Source organism: Oncorhynchus tshawytscha, linkage group LG26, assembly GCF_018296145.1.
Source record: "Oncorhynchus tshawytscha isolate Ot180627B linkage group LG26, Otsh_v2.0, whole genome shotgun sequence".
In the NCBI taxonomy this organism is placed as follows: Eukaryota; Metazoa; Chordata; class Actinopteri; order Salmoniformes; family Salmonidae; genus Oncorhynchus; species Oncorhynchus tshawytscha.
The window spans coordinates 28,429,242-28,455,293 of record NC_056454.1 but is presented as its reverse complement, the minus strand read 5'-3'; the positions used below and the strand labels follow the sequence as shown (position 1 = coordinate 28,455,293).

Here is a 26,052-nt window from a genome sequence, read left to right as displayed (position 1 = left end):
TTTGCTTTTTCCAGTATTTCTAGCATTATCCACTAGTGTTGCTGCAGGTATAAAATCCTATGTTCTTTAATTGACACAAGCTGTCTTCAATCAATGAATTGTTGTGTGTTTGGTGGGCGGATGGCTAAGATGGTAAGTGCTATCGGGAATACTTGGGACGTCCCTAACCTTTACCCCCTACTCATTTTACATTTGAACTTCAATGGGGTGGGGATGTCCAAAGGATCCCAGATAGCTAGGTTCATGGCCTGAGCCAGTGGAGTCATAGCTCTGCAAATCTTAAAGAGCAACTTCCCATAAAAAAACGACTTTTCATTTCGAAAACCACCTATGTGGCATCGATATGAGTCATAAACATTTATTCTACTGTCAAAATTAACTCAAGTGTAAATATGACAGTTTTGATCTTAGTTCGTCTCGTCCAAAATGGCAGCACAACATAAATTAAGGTTTGGTTTGTTTCCATCCTCCCTACAGCTGGCAGCACACAATTAATCATCAATTCGGAGTGCTGCTGCACCCGACCCAGTCGTAATGCCGTGGTAAATTTGGGTTGACTATGAATATCCCTTTGGGGCTAGTTAGGGATTGTCTGTATATTACAGAATGTACATGGGACAATATGTTAAAATTCCAATCGCTCCGAATTTCAATCACTTAACCTCAAACCAACTATAAATTGTACATGTACAAATATTGAAAGCATTTAATGAGACGAAAAGGTGTGCCACATGCAAATATTGTCTAATTAACCAGGTTTCCATCCAACCTTTTTTAAACATTACAAATGTTAACAAAACTAAATATGTTAGACAATATGTGATCTTTTTGTGTCTGTAAAATGAAGTATGCGAGAAATATGCACAAGTATTTCAAAAGGTGTTTTTATGTGCACTGGGTCATCATGTACAGCCTTTTGTCCACAAGTCAATTTGGTGGGAAAATGTGCTTATGTTTTCATGGGGATTTTAGAATATTTGTATGAAAATCTGTCCCAGTTGGATGGAAACCGAGCTATTTACACTAACTAGGTTTTCATCCAACATTTTTATGCGAGTAAAGTACATGTCGAATAATAAATGTCAGGACAGGCTTGATGGAAACAGCAATTTTGTCGGTAAACTTTCCAAATCTGAGGAAACAAAATACGCTAGATGAGGTGGGATATTTTTGTGTCAGTAAAATGAATTATATGAGAAACGTCAGTGGTAATGCTTTTAATGTGCAAATATTGATATAATAACCATCATATTGAAGTAAACTTGAGGTCACGTGACGACGTGTGGTCTTCCCCCTACGACTTGTTTTCATTCACGTCATTTAGCAGACGCTCTTATCCAGGAGAAATAAGGGTTAAGTGTCTTGCTCAAGGGCACAGCCAAATTGTTCACCTAGGTGGCTCGGGGTTCAAACAAGCAACCTTTCAGTTATTCTTAATCACTAGGCTACAAACCTCCACTGACGGCTCAGGAAAGCATGCAGTTTATGATGTTACAGATGAAATAAGTTATGATGAACTTTACAGGGTGGTTAAAGTGCAAGGTGATGAGCTTGATGCTGCTTTCCAATAGATATCTTATTCTGGTGACATGATGATCGATGCTTGGCTACTGTTTGACAAATAAAAATAATCTTGATCTTTGTCCATAATAATCTCATTATGAAGGCTATACCTGCATGGTGGGAGCTACCACCCGAATTCGCTACATTGGTGTCAGAAGTGGGATGGCACCCATGAGAGCATCCGAGAGGCTGGTACACATGAGGGATTTGATATAGAGAAGTGTGGGGACACGCTCTCCCAAAGGGTGACACTGGCGCACTTTCAGAAACGTTTGTACCTAGCCTAGTACATCAAGAGGGTCAAACCACTTGGCGTAACGGTTAAGGTGTTGGCTTGACATTTCAGTAAGATGACATGTAGAAATGTAATGTATAGAGTTGACACAGGATTCTAATGTAATGTATAGACTTGACAGGATTCAAGGACAGAAAATAGTATGTTCTACACCAGGTATTCCCCAGGGGAACACGCAATGCCGTCGGGGGTACGCCAAATAACATTTTGATTCACATTTTTATTTTTTATTATTTGTTTTATTTGTTTGTTTAAAAAAAACATTTTCAAACAGTCCATTTATATATTCCAAACGGGCTATACATTTGGGTGAGGTTTTTTTCTCCCCTGAGTAGCCTCGTTTCACTGCCGAAAATACACTTAAACTATCTAGTGTTCAGAGAAATAACAGCACAATGTCAAATTATGGTAGCCGTGTAAAACAATTAACATCCAATCACATTAACCGCTACACCCTTGCGGGAATTCCACTAACAGTCCGTATGTAGCCAAATGTAGCTGCTGCTCATTCCGTTTGCTTGAAAATGGATAAATGGTCAAAAAAAATGAAAGTATAAAAACAACAGATACCATTAATAAGAAGGGGCTAGAAGCGTCTTATATGGTGAGCTACCGAGTGGCTAGGACAGGCAAGCGCCATACTATTGTGGAGGATTTAATTATTCCTGCTGCCGCGAATATGGCTGGAACAATCCTGGGGGTAAAGGCCAAAAAATCTATACAGACAATGCCTTCATCAAACAACACGGTTTCATGACGCATCAGTGACATGGCAGTAGATGCGTCGCATACAAGCCAGTGATTTCGATGCGTTACAGATGGATGAGTCAACAGACGTGGCAGGCCTGGCACAGCTCCTGGTATATGTCTGTTACATTTATGGGGGGTCAATTAAGGAAGACATCCTCTTCTGCAACCCACTGGAAACCAGGACAATAAGAGGATATTTTTAAAGATGATTTAAAATGATTAAGAAGTTGGAGCTCTTCTCTATCTGCATTAACAAGGACAACACGTAGGTCTTTCCATCATTGTATTATTTTTTTGTGTGCAAATGAACTCAAGCTTATGGACAATGAATGTCAAATGTGATATAGCGAAGCACCTGAGTGAGTTGGGTGCGCAATTATGCAGGTACTTTCCCGAAGCGGATTACACAAACAACTGGATTCCTTATCCCTTTCATGCCCTGCCTCCAGTCCACTTACCGATACCTGAACAAGAGATCCTCATCGAAATTGCAACAAGTGGTTCTGTAAAAATGGAATTTAATCAGAAGCCACTGACAGATTTCTAGATTTGGCTGCGCTCAGAGTATCCTGCCTTGGCAAATCCCGCTGTTAAGACACTGATGCCCTTTGCAACCACGTACCTATGTGAGAGTGGATTCTCTGGCCTCACTAGCATGAAAACTAAATACAGGCACAGACTGTGTGTGAAAAATGATCTAAGACTGAGACTCTATCCAATACAACCCGACATTGCAGAGTTATGTGCATCCTTTCAAGCATATCCTTCTCATTAACCTGTGGTGAGTTATTCACAATTTTCAATGAACAAATAAGCTTTTATATGTAAGATGGTTAAATAAAGAGCAAAATTATTGTTTATTATTATATTATTATTTGTGCCCTGGTCCTATAAGAGCTCTTTGTCACTTCCCACGAGCCGGATTGTGACAAAAACTCATTCTTATGTTTAATAAATGTATCGTATAGTGTGTGTGTAGCAGGCTTACAATGATGGCAAAAAACAACATTTGAAGGTGCGCTGACCCTGGTGCTAGAGGGGGTACGCAGCTGGAGGTTGAATGTTTGAAGGGGATCTGGACTATAAAAAGTTTGGGAACCACTGTTCTACACAATATATTTATATCTGAATGTCTTGTACCATTTCAATGTCCTGAACACGCTTCTGGATGGTCCTTTATGTCCACTTAATCAATGGAGTGTTCTTTGAGGATGAACAAAGATGGTGCGTTCCTCTGCCCAGGCGTTGCTGAAGGATGATAGAACTTACAACTCCTGGATAGGTATTTTATGATGAGCTAACCACATATGTTATAGAAATCTGGTGCCCGATGACACAGTTGATGATGTAGCACATAACCATTGGTTGATGCAAGCAACGTCTGAGCAGGGGAATGCGACATGAGGATGGAGTGGATTGAGTGACAGTTGCCATACTCAGAGGGCTGTGGTCCAATTCTCTCCTCTTCTTGTAAGCTCAGTTCTCCACCACAAAACACCAGAACATAGCAAAAAAAAAGTATAAATGAGTTCACCTGCTTTCACACTATGATTTGACTGTTATATATGTTTCTTTTGAAAATATATTTAGAAAGGAATAGTTTCGCCATATTAAAACGAGAGTTCAGTTCACTTCACAGGGTTTACCTTAAAATTAGGGACATATGTAAATGAATCACTAATCACATTAAATAAATAATAGTCTTCAGGGCATAGTTTTTCAAGTGTTTTATTTCTGTAAACCTCTTTTTTTGCAATACAGAATCAGATAAATTTGGCTGTTTTTGAGTAAACCATTCGATCTACTGGACAGGTTGTGGTACTACTTCTACACTGTCATAAGGAAACAGAGATGAGTACATAAATACATATAAATATATATAAATATATTTACATAAATATATTAATAAGGGTACCTATATTAAAAATAATGAAGCCTGAAGATCACTTATGTTATAAGTAAGTACACACATTTATTTGACACATCTCAATATGACAACTGACCACATACCTACAATGCAGTCAATTTAACATATTAACCTTTGGTTTTCAGATGTAAGAACGTTTTTTAAACCTGTTCACCTTAATTACATTACATTTCTTTCTTGCATGCCTTTCACCTTTCTAAGTCCACCCTGAATCCACCCTTCCAGTGGGATTAAGATAATCCTGATTTTAGGCATTAAAACTATCCTAATCACCTTTGAAAAATGCAAAAACTACATTTAATCCTAAATGTCAGATTGGATGACCAAATCTGAACCCTACTGGGGTTTTTCAGTTTTGAAAAATGTAATCCTATCCGATTGTTGAAATCCGATCTGATAACTTTTGAAAACTGGGCCCAGAAATAACTTTGTCAAAGCAACTAAATAACTTTACAATGATGGTGAAAATGTGAGGAGATTTTAGGTAGTGGGTTCAAATCTTCCTAGAAGTCAGAAAAACATGCCATGGGACATGTGAAAAATAAGCTTTTGGGCACTTTAGGAAGTTTTTAGTTATATTTCAAATCTGATTTATGAAATGTTCCATGTGGTTTATATTAAAATTAGGCTTGTAGTTCCTCCCTGTCGCTGACCCATCTTCCAGCACAGTAGGTGGCGGTAATGCACCATTAACGCTGGAGGCCAAACGTCGATTAATCCCACCGAAGAAGAACTGCTCATTGTCGCGCATGCGTTCCTCGATGTATGCCAAGGCACAAAAGTGGCGCTATATCGTTTCAACCTCTACTCAGGTAAGAATTTCCAATACCTTTTGTACAATTTTACGGGTAATTAGTCAAAGTTTCAACAACTAGCTATGGTGTAAGACAGATGTCCACGGACTTCCCGTGTCTCCTGATATGTTTTAAAGTAAAAAAAGGCGACCACTTAGCAGTAAATGTTTAACCCGCCTGAGATTGTATTTATTTCTCATCCTCTTGCCTCTGCCCTCTCTTATTGTTTCGCGCTGTCTCTAATGGCGGACGTGAGGCGGTCCTGCTTGCTGACGGAAGAGGGGCACATTTTAGCCGTTGTGGAATATGTTATATTATTTGGAATATATTTGGAATAGTGTTGTAAAAACGACATACTGAGAATGATTGTTTTTAGGTCTGTCAAGTATTTTCACACAAACAGGGCAGTTAGACATGTAACAGTATAGCGCCTCCCTTCGGCAAGTTGACTACGTCACGTGTATTTTCTTTGGTTGCAACGAATAGTTTCTGGGGTAACTTTCCAATTAAACGTTGACTTTACACAGTTATCTCAAATACAAGACATTTGTTTTGACTATTGTGAAAACAATGTCCACTGTATTGTGTTCGATGCACGGTAGTTGTTTTCCTTCTATGTAGTGCTCTTGGATTTGTGTCGGTTACATGACTCGCCAGCACGTGTTACTAATAGTCGGAATAATTTATAATTTTTCTGTAATAACAATGACACAGTCTGGTTGGTTTGCCTCTAATCCATTCCTGCCAGCAGGGGTGGATATAGCTACAGTTTGTAAGGAGGTAGGCTGTCATAGGGACAGCTGTGATTGGGTGTACAATTGGCTCAGCGTCGTCTGGGTTTGGCCAGGGTAGGCGGTCATTGTAAATAAGGATTTGTTCTTAATTGTCTTGCCTGCTTAAATTAAATAATGAATTCTATATATGTAAATCCAAGATACTCCATGTAGTATGGTATTAATTTGTGTTACCAATTTGTGTTATTAATTTGTGTTTCGTATGATGCACTACATAAACCAAACGTATATGGACAACTGCTTCTACACCCTTTGTGTGTGGTGTCATTGTAATGGTGAAACAGGAAAGGACCTTACCTGAACTGTTTCCACAAAGTTGGAAGCACAGAATGGTCTCGAATGTCATTGTTTGCTGTGGCGTTAACATTTCCCTTCACTGGACCTAAGGGGCCTAGCCCGAACCAGGAAAAACAGCCGCAGACTATTATTCCTCCTCCACCAAACTTGACAGTTGGTACTATGCATTCGGGCTGGTAGCGTTCTCCTGACATCCGCCAAACCCAGATTCGTCCGTAGGACTGCCAGATGGTGAGGCGTGCGTCATCACGCCATAGAACGCTTGAACCTGGCCAACATCCTGTGAAATTGTAGAGCGCCAAATTCAAAAACAGAAATACTCATGATAAAAATTCATAAATATACAAGTGTTATACATCAGTTTAAAGATGAACTTCTTGTTAATCCAACCACAGTGTCAGATTTCAAAAAGGCTTTACGGCGAAAGCATACCATGTGATCATCTGAGAACAGCGCCCAGCAGACAAATCATTACAAACAGTAACCAGCCAAGTAGAGGAGTTACACAAGTCAGAAATGGAGATAAAATGAATCACTTACCTTTGATCTTCATATGGTTGCACTCACAAGACATTAATTTACTCAATAAATGTTTGTTTTGTTCAATAAAGTCTCTCTTAACCTGTAGTGACGCCCAGCCCGTGAACGGGGCCGTTATCATCATCTGACACTAATTAGCATAACGCAACGGACATAAATCTTCCTATTCATGAAAATCACAAGTGAAATATATTGGAACACAGCTTAGCCTTTTGGTAATCACCCTGTCATCTCAGATTTTCAAAATATACTTTACAGCCAACGCTAGACAAGCATTTGTGTAAGTTTATCATAGCCTAGCATAGCATTATGCCTTGCTAGCAGCAGGCAAACTTGTCACGGAAATCAGAAAAGCAATCAATTTATATCGTTTACCTTTGATTAACTTCGGATGTTTTCACTCACGAGACTCCCAGGTAGACAGCCAAAGTAAATTTTTTCCCAAAATATTATTTTTGTAGGCGAAATAGCTCCGTTTGTTCTTCACGTTTGGCTGAGAAATCTCCCGGAAATTGCGGTCACCACAACGCCGAAAAATATTCCAAATTAGCTCCATAATATCGACAGAAACATGGCAAACGTTGTTTAGAATCCATCCTCGAGATGTTTTTCTAATATCGATTCGATAATATATCCGTCGGGACAATTCCTTTTTCTCTAGGACCGATTGGAGTAATGGCTACCTCTGCACTTTACGTGAGAATCTCTCTCGGAGCCACCATCTGACCACTTACGCAATGTTCCCCCATACAGCTATTCTTCAACAGAAATGCGTAAAACCAGGTCACAATGCTGTAGACACCTTGGGGAATACGTAGAAAGCATAAGCTCGTTGATGGTGCATTCACAGCCATATAGGGAGTCATTGGAACGCTTTCAAAACCTGGGGCACTTCCGGATTGAATTTTTCTCAGGCTTTCGCCTGCAACATCTGTTCTGTTATACTCACAGACAATATCTTTACAGTTTTGGAAACGTTAGTGTTTTCTATCCAAAGCTGTCAATTATATGCATATTCTAGCATCTTTTCCTGACAAAATATCCCGTTTAAAACGGGAACGTTTTTTTCCCCAAAAATGAAAATACTGCCCCCTAACACCAAGAGGTTATTAATATCCAAAAACCTCAGTTTTTTGTTCGCACGTTTTGTTCGATAATCCACAGGCTCAAACGCAGTAACAACAGGCAGACTAAAAATCCAAATGGTATTTAAATACAAAACAATATTGACAATACAACTTTCATAAGTTATGCACCAATAAAAATAATAACAGTAAGAAATATGAAATAAAACTTTTTTTCTTTTAAAGAAGTAAAGACTAGCCTGCTGGCCTTACAGGGTCAATGGGAACATTCACCTGAGATATTTAGGAGGGATATCACATCTGGCACAAATGATTGTCTCGTTCTGTTTTTCCTGCTGAGGGGTGCCCTATACCTGCGCCCAGAGGGGAGTAATTCAAAGTCCAGGTACAGGGGGTGGCTTGGGTCTAAAATGATTTTGTGAGCCTTACGGAGGGCCCTTACCTTAAAGATCTCATCCAGGCCTGTCTGTTTGACTCCAAGTACCTTGCTTGCTGTGGTAATAATCCTTCTCAGCATGTTTCTCTGGCTGACGGTGGCATTGCCAAACCAAGAAGTTAAAATACTCTCAATAAAGAGTCGATATAGTACAGTCAATATTAAAAGAGCCCAACTTTTTAAAGAAAGTACAGTCTCTGTTGGCTCTTTTTGTAGGTCAGGGCTGTACATTTACTCCACTGAAGCTTATTGTCTAAAAGGACACACAGATTTATATTCCTCTACAATTTGGTAACTATACTAACATTTTATTCTACACTTGGAAGACACCAGTGTCTCCTAAACTCTCATCCCTAGTTGCAGGTGTAATGTTTGAAATGAGAAAATAACGCTATTTATTTAACCTTTTATTAACTTGGCAAGCAAGTTAAGAACACATTCTTATTTACAATGATGGCCAAACCCGGACGGTGCTGGGCCAATTGTGCGCCTCCCAATCACAGCCGGCTGTGATACGGCCTGGATTCGAACCAGGGTGTCTATAGTGATGCCACTAGCGCTGAGATGCAGTGCCTTAGACCGCTGTCCCACTCGGGAGCCCTTAAGGTAAATTAATTTTTGCTATAAACAAAGTAATCCAGCAATGATACGCCTCCATCTTGTTTATTTCAAGTTTTTCTCTCATTGGTCAATATGTGGGTGTCCTGTTCAGACTTAAAAAGTTTGTATGCATACTCCGAACTAATTTCACTCATGCAAAAGAGGGAGGCTTGCACTGCTGGTGCTAGCAGATGCGCAGATCAAATACACCACAAACTCCAATTAGTGTTCACGTGTCCTTATAATTCGAAATATTGCTAAAAACAATCAATGACCGTACACCAATTTTGAATATAAGCAGCGTAAGATGTTTGTGACTAATGCCATTCGCTACCCAAGAATAGCAAAGCACCCTTTACTGGCTCAAACAGTTGTCCAATCAGCTTAGTAAACTTTTGGGATTTTTTTTTTGACCAGATACAATGCTATTTCACTGAAACAAATTAACTGACTTTCAGCATGATTATAGGGAAAGGCCCTCAACATCTTGTAAAAAAAATGACTGATTGGCTGAAAGAAATTGATAAGAAGCTTGTGGGAGCTGTTTTGTTTGACTTCAGTGCAGCTTTTGACATTATCAATCATAATCTGCTGCGAGAAAAACTTTATGGCTTTACATCCCCTGCTATATTGTGGATTGAGTTACATTTAACAGAACACAGAGGGTGTTATTTAATGGAAGCCTCCAACATAATCCAGGTCGAGTCAGGTGTTCCCCAGGGAAGTTGTCTAGGCCTCTTTCACTTTTTTCAATCTTTACTAATAACCTGCCACTAGCACTGAGCCCGTGTGTCTGTGTACAGTGCCTTCAAAGTATTCTGACCCCTTTTTATTCAAAAAATGATTAAATAAATAAAAGATCCTCAGCAATCTACCTACAATACCCTATAATGACAAAGCAAAAACAGGTTTTTATACATTTTTGTAAATGTTTAAAAAAAATAATAATAATTTACACCTTATTTCCATAAGTATTCAGATTGAGCTCAGGTGCATCCTTTTTCCATTGATCATCCTTGAGATGTTTCTGCAACTTGATTGGAGTCCACCTTAGGTAAGTTCATTTGATTGGGCATGATTTGGAAGGCACACACCTGTCTATATAAGGTCCTGCGGTTGACGCTGCATTTCAGAGAAAAAAACAATCCATGGGGTCAAAAGGTATTGTCCGTAGAGCCCCGATAAAGGATTGGAGGCACAGATCTGGGGAAGGGTACCAAAAAATGCATTTAAGGTCCCCAAGAACAGTGTCCTCCATCATTCTTAAATGGAAGAAGTTTGGACCCACCAAGACTATTCCTAGAGCTATCTGCCTCGTCAAAATGAGCTATCGGGGAGAAGGGCCTTGGTCAAGGAGGTGACAAGAACCCAATGGTCACTCTGACAGAGCTCCAGAGTTCTTCTATAGAGATTGGAGAACCTTTCAGAAGAACAACCATCTCTTCAGCACTCCACCAATCACGCCTATATGGTAGAGTGGCCAGATGGAAGAAAGTCCTCAGTAAAAGGCACATGACAAATCACTTGGAGTTTGACAAAAGCCACCCAAAGGACTCAGATTCTCTGGTCTGATGAAACCAACATTGAACTCTTTGGCCTGAATGCCAAGCATCACACCTAGAGGAAGCCTGGTGCCATCCCTAGGGTGAAGCATGGTGTTGGCAGTATCATGCTGTGGAGATGTTTTTCAGGGACTGGGAGACTATTCAGGATTGAGGTAAAGATGAACAAAGTACAGAGTGATCCTTGATGAAAACCTGTCCACAGCGCTCAGGACCTCAGACTGGGGTGGAAGTTCACCTTCCAACAGGACAATGACCCTAAGCACACAGCCAAGACAATGCAGGATTGGCTTCGGGACAAGTCTCCTTAATGTCCTTGATTGGCCCAGCCAGTACCAAGACTTGAACCCGATCTAAAATGTCTGGAGGGGCCTGAAAATGGCTGTGCAGCAATGCTCCCCATCCAACCTGACCGAGCTTGAGGATCTGCAAAGAATGGGAGAAACTCTCCAAATACAGGTGTGCCAAGCTTGTAGTGTCATACCCAAAAAGACTCAGCTGTAATCGATGCCAAAAGTGCTTGAACAAAGTACTGAGTAATCAAATCAAATTTTATTTGTCACATACACATGGTTAGCAGATGTTAATGCGAGTGTAGCGAAATGCTTGTGCTTCTAGTTCCGACAATGCAGTAATAACCAACAAGTAATCTAACTAACAATTTCAAAACTACTGTCTTATACACAGTGTAAGGGGATAAAGAATATGTACATAAAGATATATGAATGAGTGATGGTACAGAGCAGCATAGGCAAGATACAGTAGATGGTATCGAGTACAGTATATACATGAGATGAGTATGTAAACAAAGTGGCATAGTTAAAGTGGCTAGTGATACATGTATTACATAAGGATGCAGTAGATGATATAGAGTACAGTATATACATATGCATATGAGATGAAAAATGTATGAGATGAATAATGTAGGGTATGTAATTTTATATTAGGTAGCATTGTTTAAAGTGGCTAGTGATATATTTTCTGAATACTTATGTAAATGTGTGTTTCTGTTTTAATTTGAATAAATTATCAAAAATGTTGTTTTTGCTTGGTCATTTATTGGTTATTGTGTATAGATGGGGGGGGGGGCAATTTGATCAATTTTAGAATACGGCTGTAACCTAAAAAAATGTGGAAAAGGTCAAGGGGTCTGAATATTTTCCAAATGCATTGTATGCTGACGACACAACATTATACACACCGGTTACCACAGGAAGTGAAATCACTGTTACACTTAACAAAGAGCTGCAGTCAGTTTTAGAATGGGTGGAATGTAATAAGCTAGTACTAAATATTTCAAAAAGAAAGCATTGTATTTGTGACAAACATCCCCTGAACACTAAATCTTGTAATGAATAATGTTGAAATTGAGCAAGTTGAGGAGACTGTAATGGTCAAAACATTAATGCAACAGTAGCTAAGATGGGAAGTGGGCGGTCTGTAATAATGCGCTACACTGCTTTCTTGACATTGCTATCAACAAAACAAGGTCTATAGGCCCTAGTTTTGTTGTAACTGGACTACTGCCCAGTCATATGGTCAAGTGCCACAAAGAGGGACATAGGCAAATTACAGTTGGCCCAGAGCAGCAAGGCTGGCCCTTAAATGTACACACAGAGCTAACTCAATGACATGCATGTCAGTCTCTCCTGGCTCAAAATAACAGAGAGATTGACTGCATCACTGTGTCTTTGTGAGAGGTATAGACAGCACTGAGCTGTCTTTTTAAACAACTAGCACACAGCTCAGACACCCAATGGGTTATCCCTAATAAAAATACTCGGCCTACTGCCATCAGTTTAATATTGAATTATTAGTTTTCATGTAAACGTGGGCTATTCAATGAGAGAAGTTCAGAAATAGACGATGACGACCTACACATTACATTGTTCTTTACTTCATGGAGCAAAAATGTATTTTAAGAATGGCACATTTTCAAACGTTCCATCTGCAACTAGTGATAGTTTAGGAGACACCGGTGTCTTCCATGTCGAGAATGAAGAAAGTATCGCCACCTTTAGATTAGTTGACCGTGCTTTTCATGATCTAATGTGTAGGCTTGGGCGGTGTCCAGATTTTTATATTGTCATACCATCCTTCTCTCATAGTGGGATTTACAATATTACCGGGTGTTTAAAAACGCAAGAAAAGCCCATTGGGCCTCTACCAGAATGTGAGCAAAACTAGCACAAACAAATGGCGAAATCACATAGATGCTGTTAGTTTTCGCTTGTTAGCATTTAGCTAGAAAACTAATTGCAAATCCAGCTCATAAAGTTATACAAGCATAGCTATTAGCTACCAAATGTCATTTTTGATAAGTGTGGATATTTACAAGCAGAAGTGAACAAGCTAAATTGTGCAAATGAACAAAGTTGTGATTTCATGGTTTTCTGAATGAAGAGCAGCAGGGTTACAGAGAGCAGATGGGAGAAGAACGCAGGTGGGAAGCACAGGAAAATAATTGCAGCACAGGAAAATAATTGCAGCTGTACAGAACTCATAACTCTTTGACTTCTGTCAGGAAGCCATTAATACATTTATGATGGCAATAATTTAGTAGTGAATTGCATACATCACCTTGTGCGCCACACAACAAAGACTCGCTGATAGATATTGAATGCTATGGAATAATCAGCTCGCTTTCTCCCGTTGTGCTATTTACAAACAAGTGACTGGCTCAATTGTTCTGGGGAACTATGGTAAGCTTCATAATTTAAAATATTGTGACGGGGAAATCAAGAACGCAGTCTGCTTTACCTCCTAAGGTATTGCACAAGTTGACTGCAGATAATAACTTCAAGTAGCTACAAATATTCACATTTGTTGAAACACTTCACACAAAGTAGTTTTGACAGTATTGAAAAGCCACCCTGTGACTTTTTCCAAATACCCTGGTATACGGTATACCGCCCAAGCCTACTAAGCTGTAACGGGTATGGAAGTATGCCAGAGTACATTATTTCATACCCTGTATACAAACTGTAGCTAGGGTGGGAATGGAACTGTTTTGTGGTCATCAAGTTAACTCACTGACCTCATCTACCCCTCTTCTCTGTTCGCTGGAGCGGCTTATCGGGTATCCATAATTTTATATTTGTCATCGGTCTATTATCCACCTAATGTGTTGGACCATTCGCTCTAAGTTTTCTGAATAAAAATGATAACTCAGGGCAGGTTGACATCGTTATCCGGTGACCTTGAGAGTGGAGGAGCTGTGGAATGAAAGTTATACCCAGTTTGTGTAGTCAAGGGCACAGCCTCATAGGGGGAAAAAGGGAGCTTTGGGACAAATGTGGTAGGCTTTATTTTTTTGTGTATTGAGCCACATCATTAGGATCATCAGCTGTTAGTATCTCTGAACATGGGGTTTGATGGCAAGAAATTATGAGTTTCATTCGCAGTCTAGCAACAGGAACGTGCAATAACATCTGCTAAACATACAGTGCCTTGCGAAAGTATTCGGCCCCCTTGAACTTTGCGACCTTTTGCAGCATTTCAGGCTTCAAACATAAAGATATAAAACTGTATTTTTTTGTGAAGAATCAACAACAAGTGGGACACATTCATGAAGTGGAACGACATTTATTGGATATTTCAAACTTTTTTAACAAATCAAAAACTGAAAAATTGGGCGTGCAAAATTATTCAGCCCCTTTACTTTCAGTGCAGCAAACTCTCTCCAGAAGTTCAGTGAGGATCTCTGAATGATCCAATGTTGACCTAAATGACTAATGATGATAAATACAATCCACCTGTGTGTAATCAAGTCTGTATAAATGCACCTGCACTGTGATAGTCTCAGAAGTCCGTTAAAAGCGCTGAGAGCATCATGAAGAACAAGGAACACACCAGGCAGGTCCGAGATACTGTTGTGAAGAAGTTTAAAGCCGGATTTGGATACAAAAAGATTTGCCAAGCTTTAAACATCCCAAGGAGCACTGTGCAAGCGATAATATTGAAATGGAAGGAGTATCAGACCACTGCAAATCTACCAAGACCTGGCCGTCCCTCTAAACTTTCAGCTCATACAAGGAGAAGACTGATCAGAGAATACTTTCGCAAGGCACTGTATGTATATGACAAATAACATTTTTATTTTAATAGAATATTCTGTAATTTATCATATTCCGGTGTTTCAAAACCGTAAAACTGATTAGTGAACTTGACCACCACCCCATTTTTTTTCTTCTAATGTCATCAGGTAAGCAAAGTACCAAACAAACCTTGGAATTAAATTTACAGAATGGAAACAAATGTGTGACAGCTCTTTTTTTAAATTGCTGTGTGGGTCACATTACATGGGTTTTTGTAAGCCTGACACATTAATTAAACTACTTGATTTTGCCTAGGCTTCAGAATTGTATGATATTTCACGTTGCACTTGGAGAATATTTACCCTTCATTGTCCATGGTTTGAGACAAAATGGATCCCATGATGCTGAGGCAGTTGCCGTGTTTACTATGTTGTCATAACAAAATTACCATTCAGTTGTGTTCAGCTTTGGTCTTTGGGGGTGTCCGTCACACTCATGAACGGCTGTGCAACAGCATTGGCGTGCTATGTCTCTGTGGCAACTACAATCAGTTGCAGTCTACAACCGTGTTTGATATAGTTGATTGGCTTATACATGGACCCAAACTGGAGAATGAGTGTGGCCAGGTAGTGCTGCATCTCGGCTCCCGTTTGGTGCCTACTGCCTAGTACTGAATGTTAGCCTGATGTCTACCTTCAGATAACAATAGTCTCCTGATCACTATGGCAACCAAGGTGTTGGATCACTTGGCAACAGAGATGGTAGAAGTGGACAAAGGGGGAAGAGAGAGACAGAGAATAGATATGTGACAGTGTTTGTAGGGGGAGGTAGATGTTTGAATGAGAGGAGAACCTGGACAGAAGGAGTAGAGGGAGCCCAAAAGGGGTAGGTGGCAGAGGTCGACCGATTTTAATCGGAATAGCCGATTTTAATTAACAATCGGAAATCAATATTTTTGGACACCAATTTTATTGATATTTTTTGACAACTTTTTATTTAATCTTTTTAACTAGGCAAGTCAGTTAATACCTCTTAGAGCTACCCCCTTACTTTTTTCAATTTCCGCCTGAAGACACCCAAATCTAACTGCCTGGAGCTCAGGCACAGAACCAAGGATATGCATATTGTTGGTACCATTTGAAAGAAAACACTCTGATGTTTGTTTAAATGTGAATTGAATGTAGGAGAATATAACATAATAGATCTGGTTTAGATAATGCGTTTTTTTTCTTGTTGTATCATCTTTAAAATGAACAAGATAAAACAAATATTCAGATAGGATGATGGGGACAATTTCAGTGAAAAACACAGTGGGCAACAGTACTTGTGCAAAGTTTCAGAATGATAACTTCCAAAATGAGTGTGCTACATGACATTTATCATGAAGTCACCCAGGTGTTCCACACAAGTAGCCCAAATGTACCCAAGTGGCCAAATTGGTGAAGTTATACATTTTGAATGGAATAACTATATACAAAATACCAAAATGGTTTTCTAACCCCCCAAACATTTAAAAAAAATACTCACATTTACAAAATAACACTTTCAATATTTGGAAGAACCTCAGTCCTCTACACAATATAATGCTGCTGATGCCAGGTGCCATAGCACATCCATGCCTGCAGAAATTCATTTGGGCAGATGAACACCACTTGTGGCAGAAGCTGGATGAACCAGCTTCAGTGGGGGATGAACACCTTGGCACTGGGGGCTCCCATTCGGAGTCAGTGTCACTGTGAAAGAAAATGTTCAGTTAGAATAGTTACACACATGAGCCCTGTATTAACAGGTATAATAAACATATATATATATATATATATATATATATATATATATATGAGTACAGGGAACATAAGGTTGAATATATTATTATAGATCTGCTAGATCTACTGTCTCTATATTATGACAGGCCAGCTAGATCTACTGTCTTCATTTCACTTTGGCCATTGTTGTGGGCCTGCCCTCCCCTCAACAGCCTCAAATAGGCTATTTCATTTCACAAATAATATTTTATATTATTAATTTCAAACAACGGCATTAGCATGAGAAGAACTTACCAGTCCAAAACAATGTCCTTTCCGTTCAAAAAATATTCCTCCATTTGGGAATCGCTAAATGAATCATCCTTGATCAATTTCTTCTAAAATTGTGTGTACATCTGTATATCTAGACTTCGATTTAGCTTTTCCCGACTTAGTCGCCATACTGATTGATATATATATAAACAGCTGAATATGTGCTTTACCAAAACAATGCTGTGCGCAACATGCGTTGCTCCTTCCGGTATGAATCATCAATGGCGAATTAACCTCTTTACGCCGGAGTTTACTACATGGGTTGGTCTTCCTACACATAAATGTTACATATTGCCTTTTACCTCAGCTCATTGGCCATCTACCAAGCTAGATTTCAAGACGATCAGTGGTCATTGGGTTAAAATACAGTCAATCAACAAAACAGCAGGCAAATCATTGGTGCACAATGATGTCATTACTTGTCTTCAAATCGGTTTCTTTCAGTCAATACGTCCCGCGAAATGAGTTACAAACAAACCAAACCTGATGGGTCATTTCGCGGGACGTATTGACTGAAAGAAACAGATTGGTTGGTTGTGTTACAAACAAACCAGTTGATTGCAATGAAACCAAACATGACTGGAAAAGTCACGTTCTGTGTGTGTATTTACCTCGAATGTGTCGTCAAATGGAATGAGACGGAATTCACGACACAAGCGGTTCACAATGTTTCGTGTTAGGCTATAAAAACAAATTTTATCAAACAAAAGATGATTCATTATGTAACAATGAGCATTGGGATTGCAAACAGAGGAAGAGCGTCAAAGGTAAATGATTTATTTTAATGCAATTTGTGATTTTGTTACGCCTGTGCTGGTTGAAATAGTTGTTTTTCATGGGGCTCTATCCTCAGATAATCGCATCATATTCTTTCGCAGTAAATATTTTTTTAAATCTGACAACGCAGTTGGATTAGCAAGATTCTAGGCTTTCGAAACATGTAAGACACTTGTATTTTCATAAATGTTTAATATGACTATTTATGTAGCGATCACCGTATGTTTTCGAATTTCAGCCCGCTACCGGGTTCCGTGCGCAGAGAGGTTAAGAACACATTCTTACTTTCAATGACGGCCTAGGAACGGTGGGTTAACTGCCTTGTTCATGGGCAGAATGACAGATTTTTACCTTGTCAGCTCGGGGATTCAATCTTGCAACCTTATAGGTAACTAGTCCAACGCTCTAAGAGACGTTCTTTGCTTTCCAGACACAAATTCTATGCAGGAATTCTAGAGACTTCCCTAGGCATTGTAAAACATACCTGACATTCTGTGCATGCCTGCGCAGTTTTGGTGTATTTGGAAGACGACTGAGGTCAGGGGACAATGACAGGGTTGTATGTGGAGCATAAAAAGTCCTGCAATACCAGACTGTCCAGGGGAGCCACTGTCTTGCAAGAATACTAATCTCTGCACATTTTCTCTCACCCTGTCCCTCTTTCTAGTCCCACCTACTAGAGGTCGACCGACTAACTTTTCAACGCCGATACCGATTTATTTGGAGGACCAAAAAAAAGCTAATGCCGATTATTCTGCCATTTATTTATATATATATATATATATATATATTATTATATAATAATAAAAAATAATAATAATGACAATTACAACAATACTGAATGAACACTTATTTTAACTTAAAAGAGCGCCCCTATATCCAAGAAGTTAATATAATACATCAATAAAATCAATTTAGCCTCAAATAAATAATGAAACATGTTCAATTTGGTTTAAATAATGCAAAAACAAAGTGTTGGAGAAGAAAGTAAAAGTGCAATATGTGCCATGTAAGAAAGCTAACGTTCAAGTTCCTTGCTCAGAACCTGAGAACATATGAAAGCTGGTGGTTCCTTTTAACATGAGTCTTCAATATTCCCAGGTAAGAAGTTTTAGGTTGTAGTTATTATAGGACTATTTCTCTCTCTACCATTTGGATTTCATATACCTTTGACTATTGGATGTTCTTATAGGCACTTTAGTATTGCCAGTGTAATAGTATAGCGTCCGTCCCTCTCCTCGCCCCTACCTGGGCTCGAACCAGGAACACATCGACAACAGCCATCCTCGAAGCATCGTAACCCATGCAGAGCAAGGGGAATAACCACTGCAAGTCTCAGAGCGAGTGACGTTTGAAACGCTATTAGCGCGCACCCCGCTAACTAGCTAGCCATTTCACATCGGTTACACCAGCCTAATCTCGGGCATTGATAGGCTTGAAGTCATAAACAGCGCAATGCGTGAAGCACAATGAAGAGCTGCTGGCAAAATGCACGAAAGTGCTGTTTGAATGAATGCTTACGAGCATGCTGGTGTCTACCATTGCTCAGACTGCTCTATCAAATCATAGATTTAATTATAACATAGTAACACACAGAAATATGAGCCTTAGGTCATTAATATGGTCGATTCCGGAAACTCATCTCGAAAACAAAACGTTTATGCTTTCAGTGAAATACGGAACCGTTCCGTATTTTAACAGGTGGCATCCATAAGTCTAAATATTCCTGTTACATTGCACAACCTTCAATTTTATGTCAATTATGTAAAATTCTGGCAAATTAGGTGACCCAAACTGTTGCATATACCCTGACTCTGCATGCAATGAGCGCAAGAGAAGTGACAATTTCACCTGGTTAATATTGCCTGCTAACCTGGATTTCTTTTAGCTAAATATGCAGGTCTAAAAATATATACTTCTGTGTAGAAAGGCATTGATGTTTATGGTTAGGTACACATTGGAGCAAGGACAGTTTTTTTCCCCCCGCGAGTACGCACCGCATCGATTATATGCAACGCAGGACACGCTAGATAACTACACATGGTTGCTATTACTAGTTTAAGTAGTGATTATGATTGTTTTTTACAAGATAAGTTTAATGCTAGCTCGCAACTTACCGTAGCTTACTACATTCGCGTAACAGGCAGGCTCCTCATGGAGTGCAATGAGAGGCAGGTGGTTAAGTGGACTTTAATAAGCTCTGCTCAGGTAATGATTCTTAAGAAATACACCTGCTAGCCTAAAAAGTGGTTGACTATATTCTTATTTTTTTTCACATATACACAGCTTGTACCTGGAATACTTGCACTCAACATGTTTACCATGGACTATACTTACCCATAGGCTTATGGTAGGTTTATCCTAATAACCTGTTTTGTGTTTGTGTGGGTGCAGGTGGTAGCAGCCTAAATGATGGACGGGGAACACCAGGAAGAGAATCGTTTACATGAGAAAGAAAATGCTCTACACAATGAAGAGAAGACTTCATGTGATGTGGAGAAGACTTTATGTGACATGGAGAGAGCTTTGTGTGACATAAAGAAGAGTGCTGAAGAGAGCATTTCAAGTAATGACGAGAACAGTTCAGATGATGAGGTTGGACAAAGACTGGATTCAAAACTCCCAAGTGGCTCAGAGCCTCTTCCATCTAATGCAGAACACCCCTGCGATAATGAATCTGAGCTGTTGCCACAAAAAACCTCCCAAGCTAAAAAACCTCAACGCAAGAAATTCGCGCCACGGAAAGGTACAAGGTCAAGCTTACGTTCTAGCACAAAAATGACAGTCAGCGCATGTTGTATGACAGATGATGGTAAAAGAAAATGGGACAAAAAACACTTCTGCCTGTATTGCAATGAACCACACCACAAAATTGCAAGACATTTAGAAAGGATACACGCAGAAGAAGCAGCTGTCGCTCATGCTATGAGCTTCCCTAAACTCTCCAAAATCAGGTCTCTTTTGCTTGACCAACTCCGTAACAAAGGCAACTATCAAGTTCTTCAAAGTGGAGATGGTGAAATTGTGACTAAGGATAGACCCTCTTACAATGGTGTTTCTGTGCGTGACTGCCTGCCCTGCCAACACTGCTTAGTTTTTTTCAATAAAATAGATTTATGGAAGCATGAGGGCTCATGTAAAGCCAGAAAAGGACAAGATGAAAAGAGGGGAGGAAAAAGAGTGCGGGTCCAGGCTGCGTCCTCTCGACTTCTTCCACTGCCTGTCTACTCTACTGGAGGGTGTGAAGAAATAATACACAATATGAATCAAGATGACATCTTATGCCACATCAAAAATGATCCCCTAATATGTAAATATGGCAATGCATTATCTGCAAAGCATGGCCATGCCAAGTCACAGTTTACATACATTGGATCAAAAATGAGGGAATTGGCTAGATTTGTACTTACTGTAAATGAGATGGACTGTGGTGTCCAATATCTGCATGAAGTATGTGTACCATCCAAATTCAAATTGGCCGTTCATGCTGCCAGGAAAATGAGTGGTTTTGATCCTGCCTCCGACAGGTACAAGACCCAATCTCTTCCTTTGAAGATTGGCTATTCCTTGAAAAGAGCTACTGAAATAGCTTTTGGGGAGAGTCGTATGACAGAGGACCGTGATGCAGAGGCACAAGCCAGAAGGTTCATTGAGCTTCTTGAAAACGATTGGAATAACTGTTTTTCCGGTTTGTCCCTCAGCGCTGTCCCTCAGTGTGATGAAGTTGATGTGTCTTCACTAACTGAGGATTTGATTAAACTTCAGAAGTATCTCAAGGTTGCAGAGGACACAGCAAAGAGAGAATTGCTCGAGAGCCCCACCAACGCTGTCTGGAAAAAGCTCAATGAAACTCTTCTTGCCGAAATAGCTCTCTTCAACAGAAAAAGGACAGGAGAGGTTGCGAAAATGTTGTTGGAAACATACACAAACAGAAAGAAATCTCCAGCTAGTGCAGACATTTTCAATAGCCTCTCAAGGCTGGAACAGGAGCTTGGTGACGACAAACTAACCAGGGTGGAAATAGAAGGCAAAAATGGTAGAACAATGCCGGTCCTACTAACGGCGAGGATGATCTCATCTCTTGAGATCCTAATTGCAAACCGAGACAAAGTTGGTGTGTCAAAGGACAACCCTTATGTCTTTGCACGGAGCCCAGATGCAGCAAGCTACGTCAGAGGGTCTGACTGTTTGAGGAAATTTGCTCATGAGTGTGATGCAAAGAATCCTGAAAGTCTGATCCATGCTACAGTGAGGAAAGAGGTTGCTATCCATTGCCAAATTCTGAACTTAAATGAAAGTGAATTGGATCAGGTGGCAAAATTATTGGGACATGACACCCAGGTCCACAAAGAGTACTACAGACTGTCTGAAAACGCAGCACATCTAGCAGGAATCAGCAAATTGCTGCTTGCAATGGATCAGGTTCCAGTGGTAATTCCAGGACCATCTGAGGAAAGGATTGTTTCACCTACATATGGTGGGTATCAGTTGCTTTGGAGAGTATTTGGAGAACATTTTCATTTTGTTTCAAGGGTTAAATGTTCAATCACAATTCAAATTTTGTGCCATTTACATGTTAACTAGAGCTAGATTTTTGAGAAGCTTGCAACTCATTACCCTAAACTATTTTCTCTGTTCCTCTTTACAATATATGATAATGACACATTCATGAATCATTTTCTTCTCTGTATTCATTTCATAGGGGCATATTCTGCAGGGACATATTCAGCGGGAACCGATTCTGCGAGGGTGTATCCTACTGGCACATATACCACTGGGTCATCTTATCCTACAGCGACATATTCAGCAAAGTCTTATACATTGGGGGCACAGCCTTCAAGGTCATATCATGCTGGGACATATCCTGAGAAGTCATATCCTTCTGGATCACATTCTGCAAGGTCATATCATGCTGGGACAGATTGTGCAAGGGTGTATCCTACTGGGATAAATCCTGCTAGATCATATTCTGTGACACATCCTGCAGAGACCTATCCAGCAGCTTCGTATGCTGCCGGGACACATCTTGCAAGTTCATATCCTGCAAGTCCTTATGACCTATCATCTCCTGCAAGATCATATACTTCGGGGACAAATCCTGCAAAATCATATCCTGAAGAGACATATCCTATGGGGACATATCGTGCAGGGACACATCTTGCGGGGTCACAACTTGCAAGGTCATATTCTGCCGGAACATATCCTGCACAGACACTTCCAGCGCGTACTGTTATTACGCCAACACTTAATGCACAGACACTTCCTGTTGGGGCAGTGCCTGCGGTTGCCGTTCCTTTGGGTGCAGTTCCTTTGGGGACAGGTTCTGTGGGGACAGATAAGGTGGGCACAGTGTGGAAACAGAGGATGTGGAGCGATGCAGCTAAGGCTGCGGTGAACCGTCAGATGGGACACTTTATCTCAATGATGGAGGTTCCAGGTAAACAGGACTGTGAAGTTTGCCTGCACAATGAACCAGCTCTAAGAGACAGGACATGGAGGGACATCAAAAACTATGTGCACAACACAGTAAAATCTATAAAACGAAAGAATGGCCTTACAAGAGTGGACCCCACAAAACAGACAAAGAAAGGAGCAGCAAAGAAACAAAAAGAGGCAAAGCGTGCTAAAGAATGGGTTGGTGGAACAATGACAGTACCTGCACAGGGTCAAGAAGACAGACTTGAGGCAGGTCCTATGGCAACACCAAGGAAACAGAAGATATGGAGTAATGAGGCTCAGGCTGCGGTCAGGCGGCAGCTAGGAGACTTCACTAAACTGATGAAGATTCCAGGTAAAAAGGAATGTGATGCATGTCTTGCAGCTGAACCAGCTCTGCAAGGCAGGACATGGAAAGATGTAAAAAACTATGTGCGTAATACATTAATGACAATGTGCAGGAGGCATATTTCAGGCAAACAAAACATGGACCATGAAAAACCAAGTCCAAGGACACCGAAACCAGGGGTCCAACAAAATCCAGGGGTGCATCAGAAACCAGGGACGCTGTTGGGACTTCCAGAAGATCCTCCTGTTTATCTGTATTTATGATTACCTTGAACTAGTTTTAAAAGCTTTTGATTTAATCTGACATCTTTGCTCATTCTGATCTCACTTTGTAACATAAAGCAAGAATGTAGAACCATTTTAAGGACATAATATCACTACGTACTTTATTCTACAAATGTATCCGTAGTAACTAGACTACATAGTGACGTAGTATGAATATAAACTTGTTTAGCTGAATTTTACGTACATTTTCTCAGCTTCTTTTTAAAAATTTTGGCACGATGTATTCTGACGCCCAAATTCAAAATCCTTTGGCATGAGCTACACCAACGATTTATGTAAACCCTGGATTGCTGATGCTATGTATTGTCCTTTAAGAGGCTTTGAAGACACTGGTTGGCCTTGTTGGCACTCCCCACTAGGAGTAGTCCTCCATAGGAATGACTGGAATTCTACAGTATTTTAATTAAATGTTTCAAGGACAGAATTACATGTGTTTTGTTGTTGTTGTTGTTGTAGTGAGGACAGTAACATTAGTACTCTAAAATACTTTAAGGAAATTGTATTTTTGCCTGTAGCATTGTATGTGTAGTTAATGTATATGTGTAGGTTAGGTTTTGAATTAAAAACAACTGTTCAGCAAACTGAGGATTTAGTGGGTTAGGCTATTCCTGGTAGAAGTGCGGTGTGAATTGGTTCAAGTACTACATTTGTGCCCAGGTTAGAGAGTATGGTTTGATGTTTGAGCTGCTTGAAATCCACCAATCACGTAAAGAAAAATGTTTCTTTGGCTGTTCTAGAATTATACTGAATGAAGATTATAAGCGCAGCTTGTTACGTGTTGGTCCCATGAGCTAAAATAAATGCCAGAAATTTTCTATAAGCACACAAACCTTATTTCTCAATGTTGGGCACAAATTACTTCACAGCCCTGTTAGTAAGCATTTCTCCTTTACATTACGACTTACAGTAAGGAGGGTATACATTTTAATATTTGTTCATACTAGTCCCACGTGGGAATCAAACCCACAACCCTGGCGTTGCAAGTGCCATGCTCTACCAACTGAGCCACACAGGACCTCCTTTACCAAGTAAACCCATCCACCTGACAGGTGTGTCTCTCCCAGACTGATAAGAACCTTGGTGTGACCCTGGACAACACCCTGTCGTTCTCTACAAATATCAAAGCAGTGACCCGCTCCTGAAAGTTCATGCTCTACAACATCTGTACATTACGACCCTATTTAACACAGGAAGTGGCGCAGGTCCTAATCCAGGCCCTTGTACTCTCCCGTCTGGACTACTGCAACTCGCTGTTGGCTGGGCTCCCCACTTAACCCATTAAGCCCCTGCAACTTATCCAGAATTCTGCAGCCCGCCTGGTTTTCAAACTTTTAAGTTTTCTCATGTCACCCCACTCCTCCGCACATTCCGCTGGCTTCCATTCAAAGCTCTCATCTACTACAGGACCATGGTGCTTACCTACGGAACAGCAAGAAAAACTGCCCCTCTACCATCAGGCTATGCTCAAACCCTACACCCCAAGCCGAGCACTGCGTTCTGCCACCTTATGTGCCACCCCAGTTTACAATTGGCTCATTCATCCCCCTCCTCTCTCCTGTAACTATTCCCCAGGTCGTTGCTGTAAATGAGAATGTGTTCTCAGTCAACTTACCTGGTAAAATAATGGAAAAAGAAAAGAAAGAAAAGGTCTCTTGGGTCTCCCAGCTCAGGCCAATCCAAGTTCTTCTCTGTCCTAGCACCCCTATCTGTCCTGGCAAGCCCACCCATGTCTGTGCCCCTGCCCAGTCTTGTGATATCCGTAGATTTATATGCTTATGAATTGTAACTCAGTAAAATTATTCAAATTTTTGCATGTTGCATTTATATTTTTGTTCAATATAGAATCTTCACATGACTACACAAAGACCAGCTCCATTAAATGTTTTATTTTAATGGATTATACATACATACATACATACATACATACATGCAAGTAACAAATGTGTTTTGCCAATTGGAAACAGTTCCTTTGTTCTGTGTGTGTGTATAATTGGTTTCAGAGAATCACAGAGCCTATTCCTCTTGTACTTCGGTCTTTAGCTGTCCATGTACACTACCGTTCAAAAGTTTGGAGTCACTTAGAAATGTTTTTGTCCATTTAAAATAACATCAAATTGATCAGAAATACAGTGTAGACATGGTTAATGTTGTAAATAACTATTGTAGCTGGAAACGGCTGATTTTTCTTTAAATGGAATATCTACATAGGCAAACAGAGGATCCTCCCACTCTTTCTATTCTTGTTAGAGCCAGTTTGCGCTGTTCTGTGACGGGAGTAGTACACAGCATTGTATGAGCTCTTCAGTTTCTTGGCAATTTATTGCATGGAATAGCCTTCATTTCTCAGAACAAGAATAGACTGATGAGTTTCAGAAGAAAGTCCTTTGTTTCTGGCCATTTTGAGCCTGTAATCGAACCCACAAATGCTGATGCTCCAGATACTCAACTTGT

General features: G+C 40.1%; 1 protein-coding gene across 1 annotated transcript; it reads left to right on the top strand.

The window, feature by feature from the left end:
• The first annotated feature begins 5,263 nt into the window (after positions 1–5,263).
• On the top strand, positions 5,264–25,412 carry LOC112225496. Its single transcript, XM_024389506.2, has 3 exons — positions 5,264–5,347; positions 19,927–22,009; positions 22,235–25,412. The coding sequence occupies exons 2-3, from the start codon at positions 19,942–19,944 to the stop codon at positions 23,578–23,580; spliced, it is 3,414 nt and encodes a 1,137-aa protein (XP_024245274.1). The 5' UTR covers positions 5,264–5,347; positions 19,927–19,941; the 3' UTR covers positions 23,581–25,412.
• Positions 25,413–26,052: the final 640 nt, after the last annotated feature.